The following is a 22,836-nucleotide window of genomic DNA, read 5'->3' on the forward strand; positions in this document are numbered from 1 at the left end:
AGACTTACTGGACCTATTTATAGCCTGACGGTAGGTTGTGCTTTGCTTTCTGATTGGCTGATGGCCGTCTAGCCAATCAGCAAAGCTCAAGCGAATCACTTCATTTACATACATGACACTCCCAGGTATCCAATCAGACGTTGACCTCTTGACATGGCACTTCAGTACATGCCTATAAATACCACTCTTTCCGCCCACAAAGCGTCTTTAATCATTCGGTGTGTGGAGTTGCTGTCTCTATTGCGAGCTGTTCATATTATAAAAGGCTGTTTAAACAATAAAGAGCTGCTAACGCTAAGAAGAACTGATAACACTGAAGAGCTGCTGACACTAGCCATGCCGGAGTTGTCTTCAAAGGGTGCTACTCTCTTCAAGAAAGGGTTCAAAAAAGCTGTTATTAAAACTCAGAAGAAAGAAGGGAAAAAGCGCGGGAGATGCAGAAAAAAGAGCTATTCAATATACATCTACAAAGTCTTAAAACAAATTCACCCGGATACCGGCATCTCATCAAAAGCTATGAGCGTTATGAATTCTTTTGTCACTGATATCTTTGAGCGTATTGCTGGTGAGGTATCGCGCCTGGCACATAACAAGCGTTCAACCATCACATCCAGAGCGATCCAGACAGCTGTGCGCCTGCTGCTGCCTGGGGAATTGGTTAAGCACGCCGTGTCCGAGGGTACCAAGGCTGTTACCAAGTACACCAGCTCCAAGTAAGCTTGTAAAAATAACCACTTTTCAACAACCCAAAGGCTCTTTTCAGAGCCACGTGACACACTTGAAAAAGCTGGGCTCACTTTACAGTAGCTAGCTAGTAAAGATCTGTGGAATACCCCGGTTCAATTCCTGGTTCCGGAATGTTCTCTGGTGAAAGTGAAGGCTACCCATTCCCGAATTTTTGGCCTTCCCTGGGGGTTCAGATGGTAAAACACTCGGCTTGCAATGGGGAAGGCTTGAGTTCCATTCTCTGAAGGGAATGGATACCTAATTACTTAAGTATTTCCTGGAGAATTCCGTGGACAGAGGAGCCTGGTGGGCTACAGTCCTGGAGTTGCAAAGAGTTGGGACTGAGAGATTTCAGTGAGTACTAGGATTGATAGTTAAGTACTCTCGGTTAAAAACAGGTGTTACTGTGTTACCAGTGTCCTCAAAAGGCCTCAATAAATTCATAAAAGTTTGATGGTATACAACGTAAGTTTCTCAGAATAATAGTCAGGAAGGCTTATTTGGGTTTTTGTTTCTATGAATGACTTGAAAAAAAATTTTTTTCTACGAAGGGCCCAAAGCTGTGCAGAGATCTAGAAAGGGAGTGTGATAAAAGGAACAGAACATTAACACATTAAGGGTAGCTTTTTTCCACTGTTGGTGCCTAGGGAAGTTGGGACCCTCTGGGCCAGCCTAACTCGAAAGGTAAGCATGTAGGCTTTTTTGCTCTAATGCCACACCCTTATATGCTGTTTCAGTGCCTATTACCCCTGGAATGTGGGAATACTGCCATCATCTATATTGTAATCCAACAACCTGGCTACCCAAAATTGACTAGGAAACTGCATGGTTCTGGCAGGCCGACATTGCTAACTCTTCAGGGCAAGTCACGGACAGGTGACTGTGAATTTTGTTGTTTACTTTGTTTTCCAAAAAAGTTTTTAAAATTTGTGTTTCCCTTTTTTTCAGTCTTCAAACATTCACTGATTGTGTGTGTGCATGTGTATATGAAAGAGAGGAGGTCCTTACTCTCATTGTTTCCATTGTAGTTTAGTGAGGCAGACATAAGCACACAAAGTTATTTCAGTTGACTATGAATGAGCGAGATAATTCAGTGCCTAAGGAAGGCTTTGTATTCTCTTTAATTTACTCTATAATACTTCTATCCAGATAGTGTGATGTAAATTTTGTGAGTCAAGGTTAAGCTAAACCTTAAGATCTGTTTGGTAATATGTGAAGTGTAATAGGCTGAACTATGTCCTGCAAGAAGATATGTCCAAGTCTTAACCTGATACCTAAATGTGAGCTTTGTTTGGAAATAGGGTATAGTTAAGAATTTTGAGATCATCCTGGTAAAATTTAGGGTATCCTTATGAGAGAAGGGAGAGGGGCATCAGAGCTGCAAAGTAGAGGACCATATGAAAACTGAGGCAGGCAGAGGTTGGAGTGGCGCAGCTGCAAGCCAAGGAACACCAAAGATTGTCAGCTGCCACCAGAGGCCAGGTAAGAGACATATAAATAGAACAGACTCTTCTTCGGTGCCTCCACAAAGCAGCAGCCCTACTGACACTGATACTGGGCTTCTTGGCCTTCAAAACAATGAAAATACATTTGTTTTACGTCAATCAGTTTTTGGTAACTTGTAGCTGCCCTAGGAAGCTAATAAGTGGACTTTCCTAATGAGAAATTCATTCCGAAGAGATTAGTTATCATTTGACCCACTACAAATTCTTCAAAATTACACTAGAGGACTAATAGCAGAAGTAATGAGAGAAATTCAGTGGAAAAAAAAAAACCATAAAAACCTGATGATCAAGATGCGTGTCAAGAGCAGATAAACTTGCATGAATTGAGTGGGATACCCCAGTAACTCCAGTATTCTGTGGCTGCAGAACTGGCATTCCCCATGAAGGAATCTTAAAATCATTAGTCTAACAGCTAATGAAAATTCAGTTATCTGATCCCAACTGTATTGTTAGCAGAATTCTGCCATCTGATTTCTATGTCATCTGTCTTAGCTTTTATTGTATTTCCTGTGAAAGTCTAGTTGATCCTATATGAAAGTGACAATGAAAGTCGCTCAGTCGTGTCCTCTTTGCGACCCCATGGACTTACGGTCCTTGGAATTCTCTAGGCCAGGATACTGGAGTGGGTATCCTTTCCCTTCTCTAGGGGATCTTCCTGATCCTATATACATCCTCTTAAATTTCTAAATACAAACAATAAAATATTAATTTTAATATTTTCCAGATGACATCACCAGACCAAGAAACTCAGGAACTTGAAATTTCAGCAGCTGTAGGGCATCTGACCTAATCCAGAATTTTCACACAATGCAGAAAATACAAAGCAAAATAGCCTTAATGCTCCCATATCAGACGTGGCTACTATTTTAATCTTTCCAGTTTTCAGGTCCCTTTCACTAACACCCGATTTAAAATAAACTTGAAATAGACATGAGAGGTCAAGCCATGTTCCTCATGGCACTCAACCATAAAACCTCCCAGAAAACACATTTTGAGAGCTCTCTTCTTTGAATGTCTTGAGATCTGAGACTTCACTACTAGTCACATGTGACTAGCAAATTACCTGCTTAACCATATTACAGATGGGGAGTGAAATAAAACATGTTAATCGTTTTTCACTCTAGTGATAAGAGCCTGCCCTCATACATTAACCAACCAAACAAAAAGCCTACAGCCCTTTAGAAACTTAAGTGGCTCTTAAAAGAGCCTTTGGGTTTACAAAGGTCGTCTGATGGCCGAAACTTTACTTTGAGCTGGTGTACTTGGTGACAGCCTTGGTACCCTCAGACACCGCGTGTTTGGCCAGCTCCCCAGGCAGCAGCAGGCGTACAGCCGTTTGGATTTCCCTGGACGTGATAGTGGAGCGCTTGTTATAATGAGCCAGGCGCGACGCCTCGCCTGCGACGCGCTCGAAAATGTCACTGACAAACGAATTCATGATGCTCATGGCCTTTGAAGAGATGCCCGTATCTGGGTGAACTTGCTTCAGCACCTTGTATATGTAAATTGAATAGCTCTCTTTCCGACATCTCTTCCGCTTTTTCCCTTCCTTTTTCTGGGTTTTAGTTACAGCTTTCTTGAAGCCTTTTTTAGAAATGGTAGTGCCCTTTGTAGTCAGCTCTGGCATGGTAGACGCACAACTCCTAGATGGCAAAAGACTGGCACTGACTCAACGCAACTGTGGTATTTATAGGTACGGCACTCAGATGCCCTGTTGGGCAGCTCACATCTGATTGGATAATGGGTGTATGTATGTAAATGAAGTGATTCCAGTAACGTATTCTGACGTGTACGAGAGTATCAGCCAATCAGATAGCGAATCGCAACCTACCTGAGACTATAAACAGACCCCCGCACCTGCCCTAACGGTAACATTTTCCGTTATAACCGGTCTGCATCTTTAGTTATGTCTGGTCGTGGAAAGCAGGGTGGTAAAGTATGTGCTAAGGCCAAAACCCGGTCATCCAGAGCGGGCCTGCAGTTCCTGTGGGCCGAGTCCACTGCCTGCTCCGAAAGGGCAACTACGCAGAACGTGTTGGGGCTGGTGCACCCGTGTACGTGGGCGGTGCTGGAGTAACTGATGGCCAAGATCCTGGAGCTGGCGGGCAATGTGGCCAGGGACAAGAAGAAGACACGCATCATCCCGCATCACCTGCAATTAGCTATCCGTAATGAAGAGGAGCTCAACAAGTTGCTGGGCGGTGTGACCATCGCGCAGGGCGGTGTCCTGCCCAACATTCAGGCTGTGCTGCTGCCCAAGAAGACAGAGTCACCACCACAAGGTCCAGTGCAAGTAACACCTCCCAAGTTGTAAAGCTAAGCCAACGACCTGAACGGTCTGAAGAGAGTTGGAAAAGTACCAAACTGAAACCAAGGGCTCTTTTCAGAGCCACTTAAAATTTCTGAGAAAGAGCTTAGGTTTATAAAAAAAAAAAAAAAAAAATCAAAGCAAGTAACTGATTGACTAGCAATAAAGAACTGGCCCACAAAGCTTGTGATCTTGAGTAAATATTTTTATACTTTGGGAATAGAGGAGGCTCCTGGTGGGCGGGGAGTGGGGGAGGTCGTGGGGGGAGGTGTTGGGGGAGTTAGGGGAGTGGGCGGGTTAGAGATTCCATTCTCCTTGGGGAAAAGAGCAAGTTTTAGCTTAACCCTTTATGTTTGGAGAGAATGTCAGCCAAGCAACTAGCAAACCAACATGGATCACGGCAGCTTTTTCTCTCAAATGCCTTTTAGTAAGGGATTTCCAAGAGTTCTAGGATGATTCTATATCCTGAAAGCTGTGGACATGTCAAGCCAAAAAACGAGACGTAACTATTTGACAGGTAATTTTACGTGAAAAACAGTAAATAGGTTGATTTCTTAAAGTATGGGATACGATTTTTTATTTTGACATGCCATTTTGATGGTAAAATACTAATACCGATTTTACACTTGGTAAGTAATATGACAAAACAGCTTTCTACCACCAATTATTCAGAAACAGTAGGCACTGAATTCAACAGATTTAACCACTGAAAGTGAAGCAAAATATTTTGTTGATCTGTAGCACTGCATATTAGTAAACACCCACAGAGACAACTGACAAACAGGAAAGCAGCCAAATTCAAAATTCTTGTATGAAAATGAAAGCATCTGTCAAGTTAATATTTGAAACCTAAAAGTTGAGAGTTATGTTTTATTTGGTGGGACTTTTTAGGACTTCACGCCCTGGAGACAGCATCTCAAGTAACCCTGAGAGAACTGCTCCAGGAGAGGAGGGGAGGAGTCAGGTTTTATAGAAGTTTTGCAACAAAGGGCATGTAATCTGAACATTAAAAATTATTAAAGGAAACCAGATATCTCAAGGAAGTTAGCCCTTTTCTATACATGGGAAGTTGCAATGGTCTGGGCTCAATGAAATCATTCCTTTGATATATACCTCAGCTTTCTGGGGCCAGTATCCCATTCTCAGGGCTCACTGTAGGGTGTGGCTGCACTATGATGGCTGTTAGATGGCAGGTATTCTTTCCCTCCTGAGTCCTCCTGCTGCTGCTGCTGAGTTGCTTCAGTCGTGTCTGACTCTGTGTGACCCCATAGACGGCAGCCCACCAGGCTCCCCCATCCCTGGGATTCTCCAGGCAAGAACACTGGAGTGGGTTGCCATTGCCTTCTCCAATGCATGAAAGTGAAAAGTGAAAGTGAAGTCGCTCAGTGGTGTCCGACCCTCAGCGACCCCATGGACTGCAGCCTTCCAGGCTCCTCCATCCATGGGATTTTCCAGGCAAGAGTACTGGAGTGGGGTGCCATTGCCTTCTCCTGAGTCCTCCTAGGGCTCATCAACTGTCTGTGGAGACTGCAATTGCTGATGACTGTGATATCCTTTGTTCTCTGATATGGCAGGAAAAATTTCATCTCTTATATAAAAAGTTTTCAGGGAGGTAGGGTCAAGAGAGAGGGGATATATGTATACTTACAGCTGATTCACATTTTGTACAGCATAACACAACATTGTAAAGTAGTTATCCTCCAATTAAAAAATTAAGAAATGATCTTTAAAAATTTCCAAACACAACACAAAACAAACATCTACATTTTTATAACTTGAAAATTCCAAAATTAAAAAGGTTTTGAACATTATTTTTGTCTATAAAAGTAGACCCAAACCTATACATAGAATTAGTGTTTAAAAATTCTAATATAGTTTTTAAAAACCTATGTTAACATATTAAAAAATATTGATGAAATGTAAGAGTTTATGAAAAATTATAAATTGCTTAAATTAAACCTAGAAAGCAGTGAGGACTAAGATAAATGGGGAAAACAAGTCATCAATGAGCTACCATCCTCAAAGATTAGGCTTCCAAGAGTGTGTTCTTCTACATTTAAGGAAAAGATAAATCTATGGCTAATAAAATGGTTCTAAATTGTGAAAAAAAGTTTCATTTTATATTTTTGAAGAAATATGATAAAATTTATGAAAGCATGCTACTAAATGCAGTGCAATATAAATTTTAAATAATCCATAAATCTCCATTAAATATGAATAACTAACTTTGGCAACACATTAACAAGATTACCAAACAAGAATGTAAGTCTGTTTTCAACGCTGAATAAAACCAAACAAAGGGAAAATAAAGTCTTATGTTAAACTCAGGAGGCACTTAACATTTGCTAGTATGTTTAACTGAATAGTTTTTGTTTCTTAGTGGACAACTAGTGATTACTGTTAGCAGACTTTTTCTTATCACTATATTTTAATATTATTCTGGACTATGTTAGACAAATCATTAAAGAGATATTAAGAGAATTCTGCTGTGTAGCAAAAGAAGGAAAATAAAATTAGGTGTCATCTTTCAGAGAAGGAGCTGTGGTCAAGTTTCAAAAAAATACCATTTCATAGGTCATTTATATTCAGTGTAATGTTACCTATAACTACTTCAAAATGCTGGTGTTAATCTCAGTTTGTGCAAACTGTTTTTTAATGAGTAAAATGAAATCAGGCTTCTTCGGTAAGTGATAGCTGTTTTTCATTTATAATTTCAGAAAGCCACACACAGCAAATACTTAGGAAAAGAATTCATACTCCACCAGAATTGGACGGTGGAAAAATTGGAGAGAATGGGGGGTTAAAGATAAAAGAATCAGGTGAAACAAGGAAAAATGAGGCTTGATGCTAAAGCCTGAAGTGGAAATAAGTACCTCTACTTAAGTGGGTAAATGAGGAGCTGAGGGGTTAAGTGAGCAATCATGCTCTAAAGCAGTCTACCACACAAAATAGGGGAAACTGCCCTGTTGCTGTGAGTAATGTCACACAGCATCTAAGCTGGGAACAACAGCATTGATAGAATTCAAACACACAAATTTACATCCAATGCAGTAGAAAGGGAAAGTGAAAATCAGTCAAGTCCTGACTCTCTGCGACCTCATGGACTGTGTCCATGGAATTCTCCAGGCCAGAATACTGGAGTGGGTAGCCTTTCCCTTCTCCAGGGGATCTTCCCAACCCAGGGATCGAACCCAGGTCTCCCCCATTACAGGCAGATTCTTTACCAGCTAAGCCACGAGGGAAGCAATGGAGCAGAGTGGGTTTCTTCTTTAAACTACAATTCACATTAAAAAATACATTTATGTGAGCAAAATTACTCTCAGAAATACACATGCACACTAATAACTTTAAAAGGTTTTCAGAAATAATATGCCATTGCTGGAAGTGTTACAGGGAAGAGCCAATTGGCACTCCAGTTGGATCTGCTTCTTTCACTTTGTTTAACCTTTGATGAATTTTTGCTTCCCATTGCTTTTGTTCACTAAAAGGATACTGTTTATATGTAATGGCCTGCCTCAGGGAACCCTGTCCCTGGGCCTGAATTTTAAACCAAAGTGCCTTGTTCAGGACCCTGTACACCTGTGGATGTTTACAGGAAGGAAGAACTTATCACATTTGCTGTGCCAAACTGAAAGCTGTCACTTGACTGCCAGACAAGTGTGCTTGCAAATGAAACACATAACTCAAATAGATTAAAGAAAAGAGGGGAGACATTAAACATATTCTAATGAGGAACCCTGAGAACAGAAAGAAAAGCTACTGAGATTGAGCCCTTAGAGAGAGTGGAATCTGAGATATAGAGACACAACAAAAACCCTGTCCAGCATGTCAGTGAATTGTTTTTTTATCATTAATCTTGGCCCTTCATCCCAGCAATCTTTAGTGAAATGAAATGGCCCTGTTTTTTAATCATGGTGTATCACTGAGATAAATACAGAATATGGGAGGCAGAGGAGAAGGATGAAATTTAGCAAAGAAATGGAATTTTTCTTTCTTCTAATGGTATTGATGTAGAAGATTAGATGGGCTCCAGGTTAGCCATCTACAATTGGCCTCCTGTTTCCATTTCATGTGGCATGAAGATGTGGGCTTCAGGCTGGATGCCTACAACTGTTAGCATTTCCTGAGACAAGAGATAGGTGGGCTCCAGTTAAGGTATTTACAATCAGCCTCCTGTTTGCCCTCTGAAATGGAAGTAACAACAGAAACAGGGTAAACAGCCAGTGTTTGTGTCTTGTAAACACCTTAAGGTAATAGTCATGGTAAGGACAAAGAGGGGAAAACGCTGTTTGAGTAAAGGATTAAGGGATCCTTGTCCCCCTCACTTTGGGGACAAGGGAGACACTACATATGCACAGAAAGGCTCCTTTTGGGTCACAAGTCAAGGGATAATGCCAGGCCATAATGAGTCTTGCTCCTCCCAGAAACCTTCACTTTGAGATCCATCTTGGCTGAGGGGTGAGTGAACCCCAGAGGAGTGTCCCAGGGTAGGTCAGGTGTGAAAAAAGAAACCAGATAATTGGCTAAAGGCAGACAAAGACCTGGAAGAACTGTCCTACATAAGTGACTTAACCGCCTCTTTACTGTGCTCCTCCTCACTAGGGAGGACGTCCACACTCTTTCTTTCCAGGGGTGCATCTCTGCCTTGCTTCTGTCTTAACTAAACAAATGATTTCTCTATGTGCTCTCCCACTTGTTGTTGTGCTATGTCTCTAATAATAAACGTTGTACCTGCATTTACAGTTTCTGCCTCTGGGATAAATGTGTTTTTCACTGGGAGTAAAGATCTAGAGGAAAATAGCTTCTAGCCTTTAGCCCTTGCTGGTCTGGTGGCTAGGATTCCTGGTTCTTACCCAGGATACCCAGGTTCAATTCCTGGGCAGAGAATTAAGATCTTGTTTCATGCCACCATTCACTGCTGCCTTGCTGAGATCAATATAAGGCAATTTAAAGACAAATTTAACACCAAACAAGGGGTGTGGCTGGCCCTTTGAGAGTATTTGTGGATCATTAGAACATTCTGATGGAGAAGGAAATGGCAGCCCACTCCAATACTCTTGCCTGGTAAATCCCATGGACAGAGGAGCCTGGTAGGCTGCAGTCCATGGGGTCACTAAGGGTCGGACATGACTGAGTGACTTCACTTTCACTTTTCACTTTCATGCACTGGAGAAGGAAATGGCAACCCACTCCAGTGTTCTTGTCGGAGAAGGCAATGGCAACCCACTCCAGTGTTCTTGCCTGGAGAATCCCAGGGACGGGGGAGCCTGATGGGCTGCCGTCTATGGGGTCGCACAGAGTTGGACATGACTGAAGTGACTTAGCAGCAGCAGCAGAACATTCTGATGAGATCATCCTTTGGGGATGGTGATCCATTTTGTGGAGTAATGTTTCCACTCCTTACCTCTACTGCCAGAATCCATATAAAGGCAGTGAATTGGGTCAGTCTATCACTCATGGTTCCTTTTCTTACGTCATGAGTCATTTGAAATCTTGAGATTTATCAGACCTGGATTACATTAACTAAGTTTGGCTTCAAGCTCTTTCTACCTAGTAGGAATAAAAGTGATACTGTCTTGTCTTTTCCATCTTGAATTTCACTTTCCTATATGGTGCAACTAAACCCATCAGAACCAATAATATATGACCATTATATATATAATTATATATATATTATACATACTAATGGCAAATAGCATGCTGCTGGAAATAAGAGCTAGCCTGCTGCATTCACTGAAATAAAACAATGGTATCAGATCACTGACAGTTTACCACTTTAAAAAATCTGGCTGCAAAATTTGGGATTCTGCAAATGAATTGTCTCTCACCTTGTTACCACAGAGAAATGTTAAGTCCTACATAAGTCGTTTCATTCCTAACACCTTTCTTCTCATTCTCCTTTATCCCAACCATTCAGGCTCTGTTTGGATTCTAATTGGTACCTGTGTTCTTTCTGAGTAATCCAGGGTCTCAGAAACTCTCAAGGACCCCAGTAGGGTCTAAATCCAGTAACAAGTGTTCTTATAAGAGACAGAGGAAAAGGTACATAGAAGAGAATATTTCATGAAAGATAAAGGTAGAAATCGAAGAGATACAGCCACAAAACAAGGAACACAACAGACTCCTGGAAGCCACCAGAAACTAGAAGGGAAGCAGGGGACAAACTTTCCCTCAGAGCATCCAGAAAGAACCAATTCTGCCAGCACTTGGACTGGCACTTGGCAGATTTTGGACTTTGTTCTGCCAATATTATATGGGAACAAATTTCTGTTGTTTTAAATTACCCAGTTTGTGAAAATTTGTTAACAGCTACAAATATGTAGAGAACTTCCAAAATTCAACAGTTAAAAATATCAAACAATCTAATTAGAAAATGGACAAAAATCATAAGGGACATCTCACCGAAAAAGATACACAGATAGCAAATAAGCACATGAAAAGTTTTTCAATATCATATGTCACTAAGTGTTAAGTGTTAGTTGCTCAGCTGTGTCTGACTTTGCCACCCCATGAACTGCAGCCCACCAGGCTCCTCTGTCCATGGAATTCTCCAGGCAAGAATACTGAAATGGGTTGCCAAGCCCTCCCCCAGGGGATCTTCCTGACCCAGGGATAGAACCCAGGTCTCCCGCCCTGCAGGCAGGTTCTTTACCGTCTGAACCACCAGGGAAGGGAATTGTAAATTAAAACTACAATGAGATGTCACTATTATCTCACATCTTTTAGAATGACCAAAATGCAAAACACTGACAACACCAAACGCTAGGTGGGAGATGGAGCAACAGGAAAACACATTTATTGGTGTTTGTAATGAAAAATGGTACAGCCACTTTGGAAAACACAATTTCCTTTTTTTTTCCTTTTAATTTTAACTGAAGGATAATTGCTTTACAATGTTGTGTTGGTTTCTGCCATACAACAATGTGAATCGGCCATTAAGTATACATAGGTCCCCTCCCTCTTGGACCTCCTTCCCACCTCCCACTCCATTCCACCCTCGATGTTGTCACAGAGCACCTGGTTGAGTTCCCTGTGTTATACAGCAACTTCCCACTAGCTATCTATTTTACATATGGTAATGTGCAGGTTTTAATCCTACTCTCTCAATTCGAACCATCCTCTCTTTCCCTCTCTGTGTTCACAAGTCTGTTCTTTATGTCTACAGAAGACACAGCTTCTTACAATAGTAAACACTGGCTATTTGATCCAGCAACTATACTCCTAGGTATTTATCCAAATGAATTTATATATACATTCATTCACACACACAAAATATTTATAGCAGCTTTACTCACAATTGTCAAAAATTGGAAACTAAGATTTTATTCAATTAGGTGAATGGATAAATAAACTATGTTATACCCATACAATGGAGTATTACTCAGTGATAAGAAGAAATGAACTATCAAGCTATGAAAAAGCATGGAGGAACCTTAAATGCACACTTCTAAGTGAAAGAAGTCAGTCTAGAAGACAACATACTATATGGGTCCAACTAATGACATCCTGGAAAAGGTAAATATAAAGGTAAATATAAATATAAAGGAAAAGATAAACTATAGAGACAGTAAAAAGGTCAATGGTTGTCAGGGTTTAATAGTGGGAGGGGGCAGGGATGAATAGGTGAAGCACACAGGATTTTTAGGGCAGGGAAACCACTCTGTATGATGCTATAAGGTGGATACACAACATTATGCATTTGTCAAAATCCATGGAACTGTACAACACAAAGAGTGAACCCTAATATAAACTATGGACTGTAGTTAATAATATATCAGTAGTTGTTCCGTAATTGTAACAAATGTACCACACTAATGTAGAGGGAGAATAGGTTCATGTGAAGTCTCTGTACTTGCTGCCTAATTTTTCTGCTTTGAACCTAAAATTGCTTTAAAAAATAGTCTACTTTAAAAAGCCAATTCCAAAAGATCACCCACCATAAATTCAGTTTTTGTAACATTCTTGAAATGGCACAAGAAACAGAATATATTAGTGGCCCAAGAGTTGAGGAAGGGGGTGGCAGAGAAGTGTCTGTGGGTATAAAAAGGCAACAAAAGGGATCCTTGTAGCAAAGGAAATAGTCAATATCTTGATTACATCAATGTCAATATCCTGGTTGTGATATTGTACTAAGTTTTGCAAGATGTTACTGAAAGGTTGTTGCTGAGCTGTGAAAGACACTGTGATTCTTGGCCTCCAAAGGAGAAGAATTAAATCTGGGGCCAGTGACGAGGCTTGATTGCTCAGAGCTTTTGTGTAATCAAGTTTTATTAAAGTATAAAAGAGATAGAGAAAGCTTCTGACATAGATATCAGAAAGGGGCAGAAAGAGTATCTCCTTGCTAGTCTTTAGCTGGATGTTATATGGCTACTCAGTTCAGTTCAGTTCAGTCACTCAGTCGTGTCCGACTCTTTGGGACCCCATGAACTGCAGCACGCCAGGCCTCCCTGTCCATCACCAACTCCCGGAGTTCACTCAAACTCAGGTCCATCGAGTCGGTGATGCCATCCAGCCATCTCATCCTCTGTTGTCTCCGTCTCCTCCTGCCCCCAAGCCCTCCCAGCATGAGTCTTTTCCAATGAGTCAACTCTTCACATGAGGTGGCCCAAGTACTGGAGTTTCAGCTTTAGCATCAGTCCTTCCAAAGAAATCCCAGGACTGATCTCCTTTAGAATGGACTGGTTGGATCTCCTTGCAGTCCAAGGGACTCTCAAGAGTCTTCTCCAACACCACAGTTCAAAAGCATCAATTCTTCAGTGCTCAGCTTTCTTCACAGTCCAACTCTCACATCCATACATGACCACTGGAAAAACCATAGCCTTGACTAGACGGACCTTTGTTGGCAAAATAACGTCTCTGCTTTTGAATATGCTATCTAGGTTGGTCATAACTTTCCTTCCAAGGAGTAAGCGTCTTTTAATTTCATGGCTGCAATCACCATCTGCAGTGATTTTGGAGCCCCCAAAAATAAAGTCTGACACTTGTTTCCACAGTTTCCCCATCTATTTCCCATGAAGTGATGGGACCAGATGCCATGATCTTTGTTTTCTGAATGTTGAGCTTTAAGCCAACTTTTTCACTCTCCTCTTTCACTTTCATCAAGAGGCTCTTTAGTTTTTCTTCACTTTCTGCCATAAAGGTGGTGTCATCTGCATATCTGAGGTTATTGATATTTCTCCTGGCAATCTTGATTCCAGCTTGTGCTTCTTCCAGCCTAGTGTTTCTCATGATGTACTCTGCAAAGAAGTTAAATAAGCAGAGTGACAATATACAGCCTTGACATACTCCTTTTCCTATTTGGAACCAGTCTGTTGTTCCATGTCCAGTTCTAACTGTTGCTCCCTGACCTGCATCTAGGTTTCTCAAGAGGCAGGTCAGGTGGTCTGGTATTCCCATCTCTTTCAGAATTTTGGGTGAACTTAACTCAGATGACCATTATATCTACTACTGCGGGCAGGAATCCCTTAGAAGAAATGGAGTAGCCATCATGGTCAACAAAAGAGTCCAAAATGCAGTACTTGGATGCAATCTCAAAAATGACAGAATGATCTCTCTTTGTTTCCAAGGCAAACCATTCAATATCACAGTAATCCAAGCCTATGCCCCAACCAGTAATGCTGAAGAAGCTGAAGTTGAACAGTTCTATGAAGACCTCCAAGACTTTTTAGAACTAACACCCAAAAAAAAATGTCCTTTTCATTATAGGGGACTGGAATGCAAAAGTAGGAAGTCAAGAAACACCTGGGGTAACAGGCAAATTTGGGCTTGGAATATGGAATGAAGCAGGGCAAAGGCTAATAGAGTTTTGCCAAGAGAACGCACTGGTCATAGCAAACACCCTCTTCCAACAACACAAGAGAAGACTCTACACATGGACATCACCAGATGGTCAACACTGAAATATAACTACTAGAAGTCTGCTAATTGGAGAAAGGAAATGTCTCAAAACTCAGAGACTGGCACTAGGCCCCTCACCCACAACATGCATTTTGAGATAACATTGGCACTAAGTGAGTTGTTCTGGGCCATAAAATGATTGACATGAATCTTGAAGAAAGGCAGGTTTCTAAGCAAATATATTCTCATTAACATAGCTTAAGAGAATATTTGCATGAGTAAAACATACTGGTTTGTCAATTCAGTTCTGAGTCTTAGACAGAACCACCTTAAAGACAGGGTCTAGGGTAAATACATAGTTCATTAATATAGCTTAAGACAAATATTTCCATAAGAAAAATGCATTGGTTAGCTCAAGGTTTGAGAAAAGTTAAGTTCAGGTGGAAGCAGGTGTCGTTATGACAGCACAGAATTTTAAAAGAAACCTCTTTTCAAATTCGTATAGAGAAGGGGAAAAAACCTTAACACTTGTTTGTTTCCTCCTGATGCTTAAGAGAGAGATAAAAAATGTCTGACACTTGCAGTCTACTTCCTCTGTTTGGAGACCCCTGGCCTTCCTGCCTGTTATCCTCTCAAAAGCTTCAGTGTAAAGTCTGTCTACACCCCCATCTAGAGCAGGGAGGGATGCCTACAGTAGAAAGAGGGCACTAGTTGCTTTTTTTTCCCTCTCTTACAGATGGGAGCTAACAATTCCAGCATCACTCCTTTGAACTGTACCCTGAAAAACTGGGATAGATTTGATCCCCAGAGCTTAAAGACATGCCTGATCTTCCTATGTGATAGTGCATGGCCACAGTATCCACTGGAGGATGGCGAACAGTAGCTAGACTGGTTCTGTAGAAAACCAGGGAAATGAGTAAAAGTAGCATATGTGTTGCCCTTTTTTTCTTTGCGAGACATGCCAGACCTATGTCCTAAGGGTATAGATTTGGGTATGAAACCTTCAGCTCCCTCCTGTCCTCCTACTTTGTCCCTGTACCCAGGACTCCAAACTGATCAAACTGAAAGTCAGGAAACCATGCCCCTTTCCGCCTCCTTCCAGGAAGGGTTGCCTTGGTCTTGGTAAAAACCCAAACTGAGATTCAAACTGCCCAGGTAGAGGTCCAAACAACCCCTGTCTCAGTACAACCTCAGACTACCGTGATTTCAATGGAAGTTCAGACAGTCGAAGTAAGAGGAGCGCAGACAGCAAAAACTAAGGATGAAATACAGGATGAGATGGAGGACAGGAGACAAAGAGATAAAGAAAAGCAGGTTTCTCCAATCTATCCCTGGGATCATATGTGCAGAGCAGCCTGAGAGGTTGAGGAACAGCCTCTTCATGAAGCACCCACCAGGAGAAATAATCTGTGAAAGTTAATAAGCCCTTTCCTTACCAAGAAATACAAAGAATCAAGGAGGATCTGGGAGATAATTCAGAGGACCCAGAAAAATATATTAGAGCTTTTAAGGGTGTTACTCTGCTTTATGACCTTACTTGGAAGGATGTGATGTATATCCTGGGACAATTGCTAACTTCCGACTCAAAAACTCAAGTTTTGGGGAAAGTGGTTGCCTATGGAGATGAATGGCTTGGTAATGAATCAGTAGGGAAGAGGGAAGACGAGATAGCAGCCCTCCACACTGGGAATCAGGTGGTCCCAACTATAGACCTAGATTGGGACTATAACAGAGCTAAAGGAAGATGGGATCGGGGTCACTTTGTCAGATGTGTTCTTGAAGGACTCAGGCAAGCACATGCTAAGACTTTAAACTATGCCAAATTGGCAAACATAAAACAGGAAGAGAAGGAAGCTTCTGGTAAATTCCTAGATAAACTGAGGGAAGCCCTTCACAGATTCACTGAGATTGATCCTGAAAGTGAAGAGGGAAGAGTGATGTTAAAAGATAGATTTCTCAGTTGGCTCCAGATATCCACCATAAGCTATTAAAACAGGTGTATGGACCAAATCAGTCTTTAGATAATCTGTTGCAACTGGCTCAGACAGTCTTATGGTAGGGAATGTAAGGAAAAGAAGGAAAGGCAGAGAAAGACAAAGGAACACGGGAAGCCCTTGTAATGGCTGTTAGAACCTTTCTTAAACAGCCTGAGAAAAATGCCCAGAGGGACCCAGGTGTAAAGGGATGGGTTTGCTATTACTGTGGAAAGGAGAGGCACCTCAAGCAAGATTGCCCTCAGGCATCTAAGCCGCTCCTGGCTCCATGTCTGGTCTGCAAGGGACCACACTGGAGGAAAGACTGCCCCCAGAGGCATAGGTTTCAGGGGTCAGAATTTCAAGACCATCAGGACTGAAGGTGCCTGGGGGTCCCCACACAAGCTCCTAGCCTAATTACACCTGAGGAACCCCGGGTATTAATAACTGCGGGAGGCCAATCCGTTGATTTCCTTTTGGACGCTGGGGCAACCTACTCTGTGCTTACTGAAGCCCTTGGCCCACTTTCTCCCTGATCCGCTTCTGTGAAGGGGCTAGACTACATAAACGTTTTTATTTCAGTCATCCTCTAAGCCGCAACTGGGACTCTGAGCTATTTTCACAAGAATTTCTGATCGTGCTGGAGTTTCTCTCACCCCTTTTGGGGAGGGATATATTGAGCAAGGTCCATGCATCTGTTATCATGAATATGGAGTTCTCCCTTTCTCTCTCATGAATTGAACACAATGTAAATCCTAGAGTGTGGGCTGATGGAAAATCTGTGGGTTGAGCACAAAATGCTATTCCTGTAGCTGTCAAGCTCATAGACCCACATTTATTTCCACATAAAAAGCAGTATCCACTGAAACCTGAGGTTAAGGAAGGGTTAAAACCCATCATTGGGAATTTAAAGGAGCAGGGACTATTAAATCCCTGTAACAGTCCATGCAACACTCCTATTTTGGGTATAAAGAAATCAAATGATAAATGGAGACTAGTTCAAGATTTACAAATAATAAATGAGGCTGTAGTTCCTTTATACCCATGGTGCCTAATCCTTACACTCTATTGTCTGAAATTCCTGAATGAGCCAAATATTTCTCAGTAATTGATTTAAAAGATGCCTTCTATTCAATGCCTTTGGCAGAGGAAAGTCAATTTATATTTGCCTTTGAAGACCCTACTCAGCCAGCTTCTCAGTTAACCTGGACAGTTTTGCCCTAGGGATTTCATGACAGCTCCCACCTGTTTGGGCAAAGTTTGTCAGGGGATCTACAAAACTTTAATAGCTCCGAGGCAGTGGTGCTACAATATGGAGATGATATTCTGCTCTGTGCTGAGACAGAGGACGCTTGCTCACAAGCCTCAGAAGATTTCTTAAACTTTCTGGCATGCTGCAGTTATAGGGCATCAAGGGAAAAGGCTCAGCTCTATCAACAATCTGTTAAATATCTGGGCCTAATCATATCAGAAGGGACTAGGGCCATAGGTCTTGAGAATTACACCTATACTAAATTATCCCCTACCTATGACGGTAAGACAATTGAGAGGATTTTTAGGAATCACAGGCTACTGCTGCATTTAGATTCCAGGTTATGGGGAACTTGCCCAGCCTTTATATAAATTTATAAATGAACTCAGCAGGCCCAAACTGACAAGCTGGTTTGGTCCCCAGAGACTCAAAAGGCTTTTAAGGCTCTTCAGACTGCTCTCCTGCAAGCTCCTTTGAGCTTGCCCACAGGGTCAGAATTTAATTTGTTTGTCGCTGAAAGAAAAGGTATGGCCTTGGGAGTTTTGACACAACCCTGAAAGCCTCACCAGCAGCCTATAGAAGTGTATTCCTAAACTCTAAGGTTAATACTTGGATGACAGACAGTCAGCTTCTTAAATATCAGTCATTGTTGTTAGAGGGACCAATAATTCAGCTTAAAGTTTGTGGAAACTTAAATCCTGCCACTTTCCTTCCTGAGAAGGAAAATGAAACACCTGATCATGATTGTTCCCAATTTCTAACTTTAAACTATGCAGCTCGGGAAGATCTGATGGATACCCCATTAGACAATCCTGACATGGAAATATTTACAGATGGCAGTTCGTTAGTTCGGGACAGGAAGCATAAAGCAGGTTACCCTGTGGTGACGGCTGAACAGGTTTTAGAAGCAAAATCTCTCCCCCAGGGAATGAGTGCTCAGCTAGTGGAGCTTGTGGCTCTTACCTGAGCTCTAGAGTTAAGCAAAGGGCAGCGAGTAAACATCTACACTATAAGTGTGCTTATCTGACTTCACATGCTCAAGCTGCAATATGGAAAGAAAGACAGTTTAAAATGGCAACAGGAGAACCTATTAAGCATTTCAGAGAGACTGAGAGACTTTTAACTGCTATATATTGTCCTAAAGAAGTAGCTGTCTGGCTGTCAAGCCAGAAAAGGGGCACTTTATGAAACCCCATTCACTGCAGATGGCTTTGATCTGGAGAGGACCTGTGGAACAGGAAAAAACACAATATACTGAGGAAGGATTAGAAAGATAGGAGAAAAGACGAGCAAAAGTTACTAATAAAGGATGGTTACAGTCTGAGGATGGACGATTAATAATTCCTGAAAATGCTCAATGGAAAATCCTTAAGGGTTTGCACCAGAGCTTTCATTTAGGTGTTGAGAATACTTATCAGATGGCTTGTCATTTGTTTGAAGGTAAAAATGTAACAAAAACTTTAAAGAAAATTATCAAAAGATGTGAGGTTTGTCAGAAAAATAACCCAAAGATGGAAAATCTAGCAAAATCTGGGTTCCAATGAAGTAGAAAATATCCTGGAGAGGACTGGGAAATTGATTTTACTCATATGCCAAAAGCAAGTGGATATTCTTGCTTAAAAGTTTGGGTGGATACTTTTACTGAATGGATTCAGACTTTTCCCTGTCATAGTGAACAGGCTAAGGAGGTTACAAGAATTTTAATCTATGAAATTATTCCCAGGTTTGGGCTGCTATGGAGCCTTCAGAGTGACAATGGCTCCGCCTTTAAAGCTGCTATAACTCAAGGGGTGTCAAAAGCTCTAGGAATAGAATATTACTTACACTGTTCCTGGAGACCCCCAAACTCAGGAAAGTTTGAAAAAAAGATAATGACTGTGCAAATTAACTCAAGAGATGCAGGACAACTGGATTAAAATTCTACCCATAGCTTTAATGAGGGCTAGAACTGCCCCCCAAAATGAGGGACTGCCCCCTTTGAATGTATTTATGGAAGGCCTTTCTTACACACAGCCATTGTTATAGACCCTGAAGCCTTGGAATTAACTAATTATGTAACTAAGCTCTCAGTTTTTCAACAGGCATTAACAGAACTCCAAGAGGTGACTCCTGACCCAGCCTCTGAGTCAAGCAAGCCTCTATTTAAGCCAAGAACCAAGGTCCTGATAAAAACATTGGGATCTGGGGGCCAATTCCTTGAGCCCCTCTGGGAAGGCCCTTACCAGGTTATTCTTTCTTCTCCCACAGCTGTCAAAGTGCCAGGAATTGATTCGTGGGTACATCACACTTGAGTTAAGAGATGGCACCCTGACCAGAACTAAGTGATGTCATTTTATGTCTTTACTTTCTATGCTCTGACTTTGTACTTTTCAGATGGGCCTGAGAATCTATGTGAGCCTGCTTCTGCTGACTCCAAAAATCCTGAGTCTGCCATTTGATCCTCAAGACAATGCCTTCCTGTCCTGGGCTCACGCCTATGCTGCATTCCACAATCAGTCTAACTGCTGAGTCTGTGGAGCACTCCCCTCTTCATCAGTGGAAGGCTTCCCGTAGTGGGCATTTCCACTTCAAGGAAATGACTTTCTCCAAGTCTGCAAATACCTTCGACAACAACAATCATATGTGATGCCTCTTCTTCATCTGATGACATCTAACAATCCTAAAATGGACTGGTGCAACACTATGGACATAATGTGACTTTTAATTTAGATTATACATTGTCTTGGTTTAATGATTATTTTGCTACACATAAGAAGGTAAATGGGTCTAGATCTGGTGGCTTTTTACCTGATGTTTATCAAATATGGGATGAGGTTATAAGACTAACTCCTGAAAAGGGACATCTAATATCTAGTACCCCAATATGCTAGGAACAAATAGAGCCGTCCCCAGAAGTTAGCCAACAACTTAATTATAATGATTGGAAACAATTGGGTTTTTGGCCTAAGGAAACATGCAATGTAATCATTCTCGTGTTTTCCAACCCCAGTTCAGGTCTTCCCTTTGCCTGGCCAGGCACTGATCGGGACTGGATATCTCAGTCACACTTCCTTGCTCCAAACGGGACCTACTGGATATGTGGCTCTTACCTATGGGCATGGCTTCCCCCTGGCTGGATAGAGAGATGTACCGTAGTTCTAGCTTTTACTCATGGTTTCATATTTTCAGAGTTTCCAGAGAGTCTGCTAATTTACCACACCTTAGAACTTGCTGGGCAAGGTCTGTATTTCACTGGTATGGTTATTTGACTGCAGTATTAGTTCCCTCTCTGGGAACTACAGATGTTATGCTACAAGTGGATGCTCTGACTAACTTTACTCAACAGGCTTTACAAGATTCTCAAAAAGCTATTTCAACTCTTAATGCTGAACAAATACAAATTAAAAAGATGGTTTTACAAAACAGATTGGCCTTAGATATTCAGACAGCTGCACAAGGAGGAACTTGTGCCATTATTCATACCCAGTGCTGTACGTATATACCTGATATGAGCACTAATGTTACTCACTTTACTAAACACATGAACAAGATGACTCAGGCTATGGATACTCCTGAAGCCTCAACTGCCTCACTTTGGGAGACGTTAACTAGTTCCCTGTAGCGGAAAACTATCCTAATTGCAATAATTCTGATTGTTCTGTTTTTGCTATTTGCTCCCTGCATGTGTAATTGTGTAGCTGGATTTGTTTCTAGTCGCATGAAGGCTTTTAAGTTACAAATGGTTGCTCAAACTCCTGCAACTGCAGCAGCTTCCTCCAACTACTACTTGGGGCCCTGGATCAGAGACTCTCATTATGAGGGTTAGGAGAACCAATTTAGGGATGACACCCCTTATCAGCTCAGAAGCAGTTATAGAACCAGAATGACGCCTCTTTCCCTAGGCAACCTAATTCTCCTAAAAGAAAACGGGGGAATGAGAGTGTAACAGGCAGGAAGGGCAGGGGTCTCCAGAGGAAATATGCTGCAAGTGTCATTTTTTATGAGATAAAAATGAACATTTTTATCTCTCTCTTAAGCGGCAGGAGGAAACCAACAAGTGTTAAGATTTTCTCCCCTTCTCTATACAAATTTAAAAAGAGGTTTCTTTTAAAATTCTGTGTTGCCGTAACAACACGTGGTTCCACCTGAACTTAACTGTTCTCAAACCTTGAGCTAAGGTTTTTCCATTTTTTTTAATGGAAATATTTGTCTTAATAAGTATTTACCCTAGACTCTGTCTTCAAGGTGGTTCTGTCTAAGACTCAGAACTGACTTGACAAACCAGTATGTTTTACTCATGCAAATGTTCTCTTAAGCTATGTTAATGAGAATATATTTGCTTGGAAACCTGCCCTTCTTCAAGATTCATGTCAGTCATTTTATGGCCCACTCACTTAGTGCCAATGTTATCTCAAAATGCATGTTGTGGGTGAGGGGCCTAGTGCCAGTCTCTGAGTTTTGAGACATTTCCTTTCTCCAATTAGCAGACTGCTAGAAGCTATATCCCATGGACGGAGGAGCCTGGTGGGTTGCAGCCCATGGGGTCGCTAAGCGTCGGACAAGACTGAGTGACTTCACTTTCACTTTTCACTTTCATGCATTGGAGAAGGAAACTGCAACCCACTCCAGTGTCCTTGCCTGGAGAATCTCAGGGACGGGGGAGCTTGGTGGGCTGCCATCTGTGGGGTCGTAGAGTTGGACACAACTGAAGCGACTTAGCAGCAGCAGCAGCAGCAGAAGCTATATAACATCTGGCTAAAGACTAAAAGGGGGCACTCTTTCTGCCCCCTTCTGATGTCTATGTCAGAAGCTTTCTCTATCTCTTTTACACTTTAGTAAAACTTTATTGCACAAAAACTCTGAGTGACAAGCCTTGTCATTGGCCCTGGATTGAATTCCTCTTCTCCAGTGGCCAAGAATCCCAGCGTCTTTCACGGTTCAGCAACAACCCTTCATCCTGGGGGCTTGTCCGGGATTCTTCAGGAGAAGGTAAGGACACTTGGAGCACTAGTTCTTTCTTCTCCTAGAAAACATGTTTTCTGCTGTACTTTACTAACTCTATGGTATGCTTGTGTGAATGAATGACACACCTTGAGCAAAGCAAATGAGGATCCTTGATCTGCTGTTTCGAGGTGCCTCATAATGACTGAAGGCAGCCCCCAAAAGGGGAGCCCTCTCAGGGGTTTATACTGACCTGCCAATGCCATGAGACATCAAGCATCCCTGTGAAGGGAGCAGCCAGAAATGGGCAAAACA

At 41.8% G+C, this 22,836-nt stretch overlaps 2 protein-coding genes and 2 pseudogenes across 2 annotated transcripts; 3 read left to right on the forward strand and 1 right to left on the reverse strand.

Annotated features, from left to right (window-relative positions):
* The first annotated feature begins 165 nt into the window (after positions 1-165).
* LOC129645533 (histone H2B type 1-A-like) lies at positions 166-1,445 on the forward strand. The gene has a single exon (XM_055570812.1). It carries the CDS (start codon positions 169-171, stop codon positions 715-717), a length of 549 nt encoding a protein of 182 aa, XP_055426787.1. The 5' UTR covers positions 166-168; the 3' UTR covers positions 718-1,445.
* Positions 693-22,073, forward strand: LOC129645530 (endogenous retrovirus group PABLB member 1 Env polyprotein-like; annotated as a pseudogene).
* Positions 2,958-4,020, reverse strand: LOC129645535 (histone H2B type 1-A). Its single transcript, XM_055570814.1, has one exon. It carries the CDS (start codon positions 3,856-3,858, stop codon positions 3,475-3,477), a length of 384 nt encoding a protein of 127 aa, XP_055426789.1. The 5' UTR covers positions 3,859-4,020; the 3' UTR covers positions 2,958-3,474.
* Positions 3,999-4,717, forward strand: LOC129645534 (histone H2A type 1-A-like; annotated as a pseudogene).
* Positions 22,074-22,836: the final 763 nt, after the last annotated feature.

The sequence above is a fragment of the Bubalus kerabau genome, chromosome 3 (assembly GCF_029407905.1).
Source record: "Bubalus kerabau isolate K-KA32 ecotype Philippines breed swamp buffalo chromosome 3, PCC_UOA_SB_1v2, whole genome shotgun sequence".
In the NCBI taxonomy this organism is placed as follows: Eukaryota; Metazoa; Chordata; class Mammalia; order Artiodactyla; family Bovidae; genus Bubalus; species Bubalus kerabau.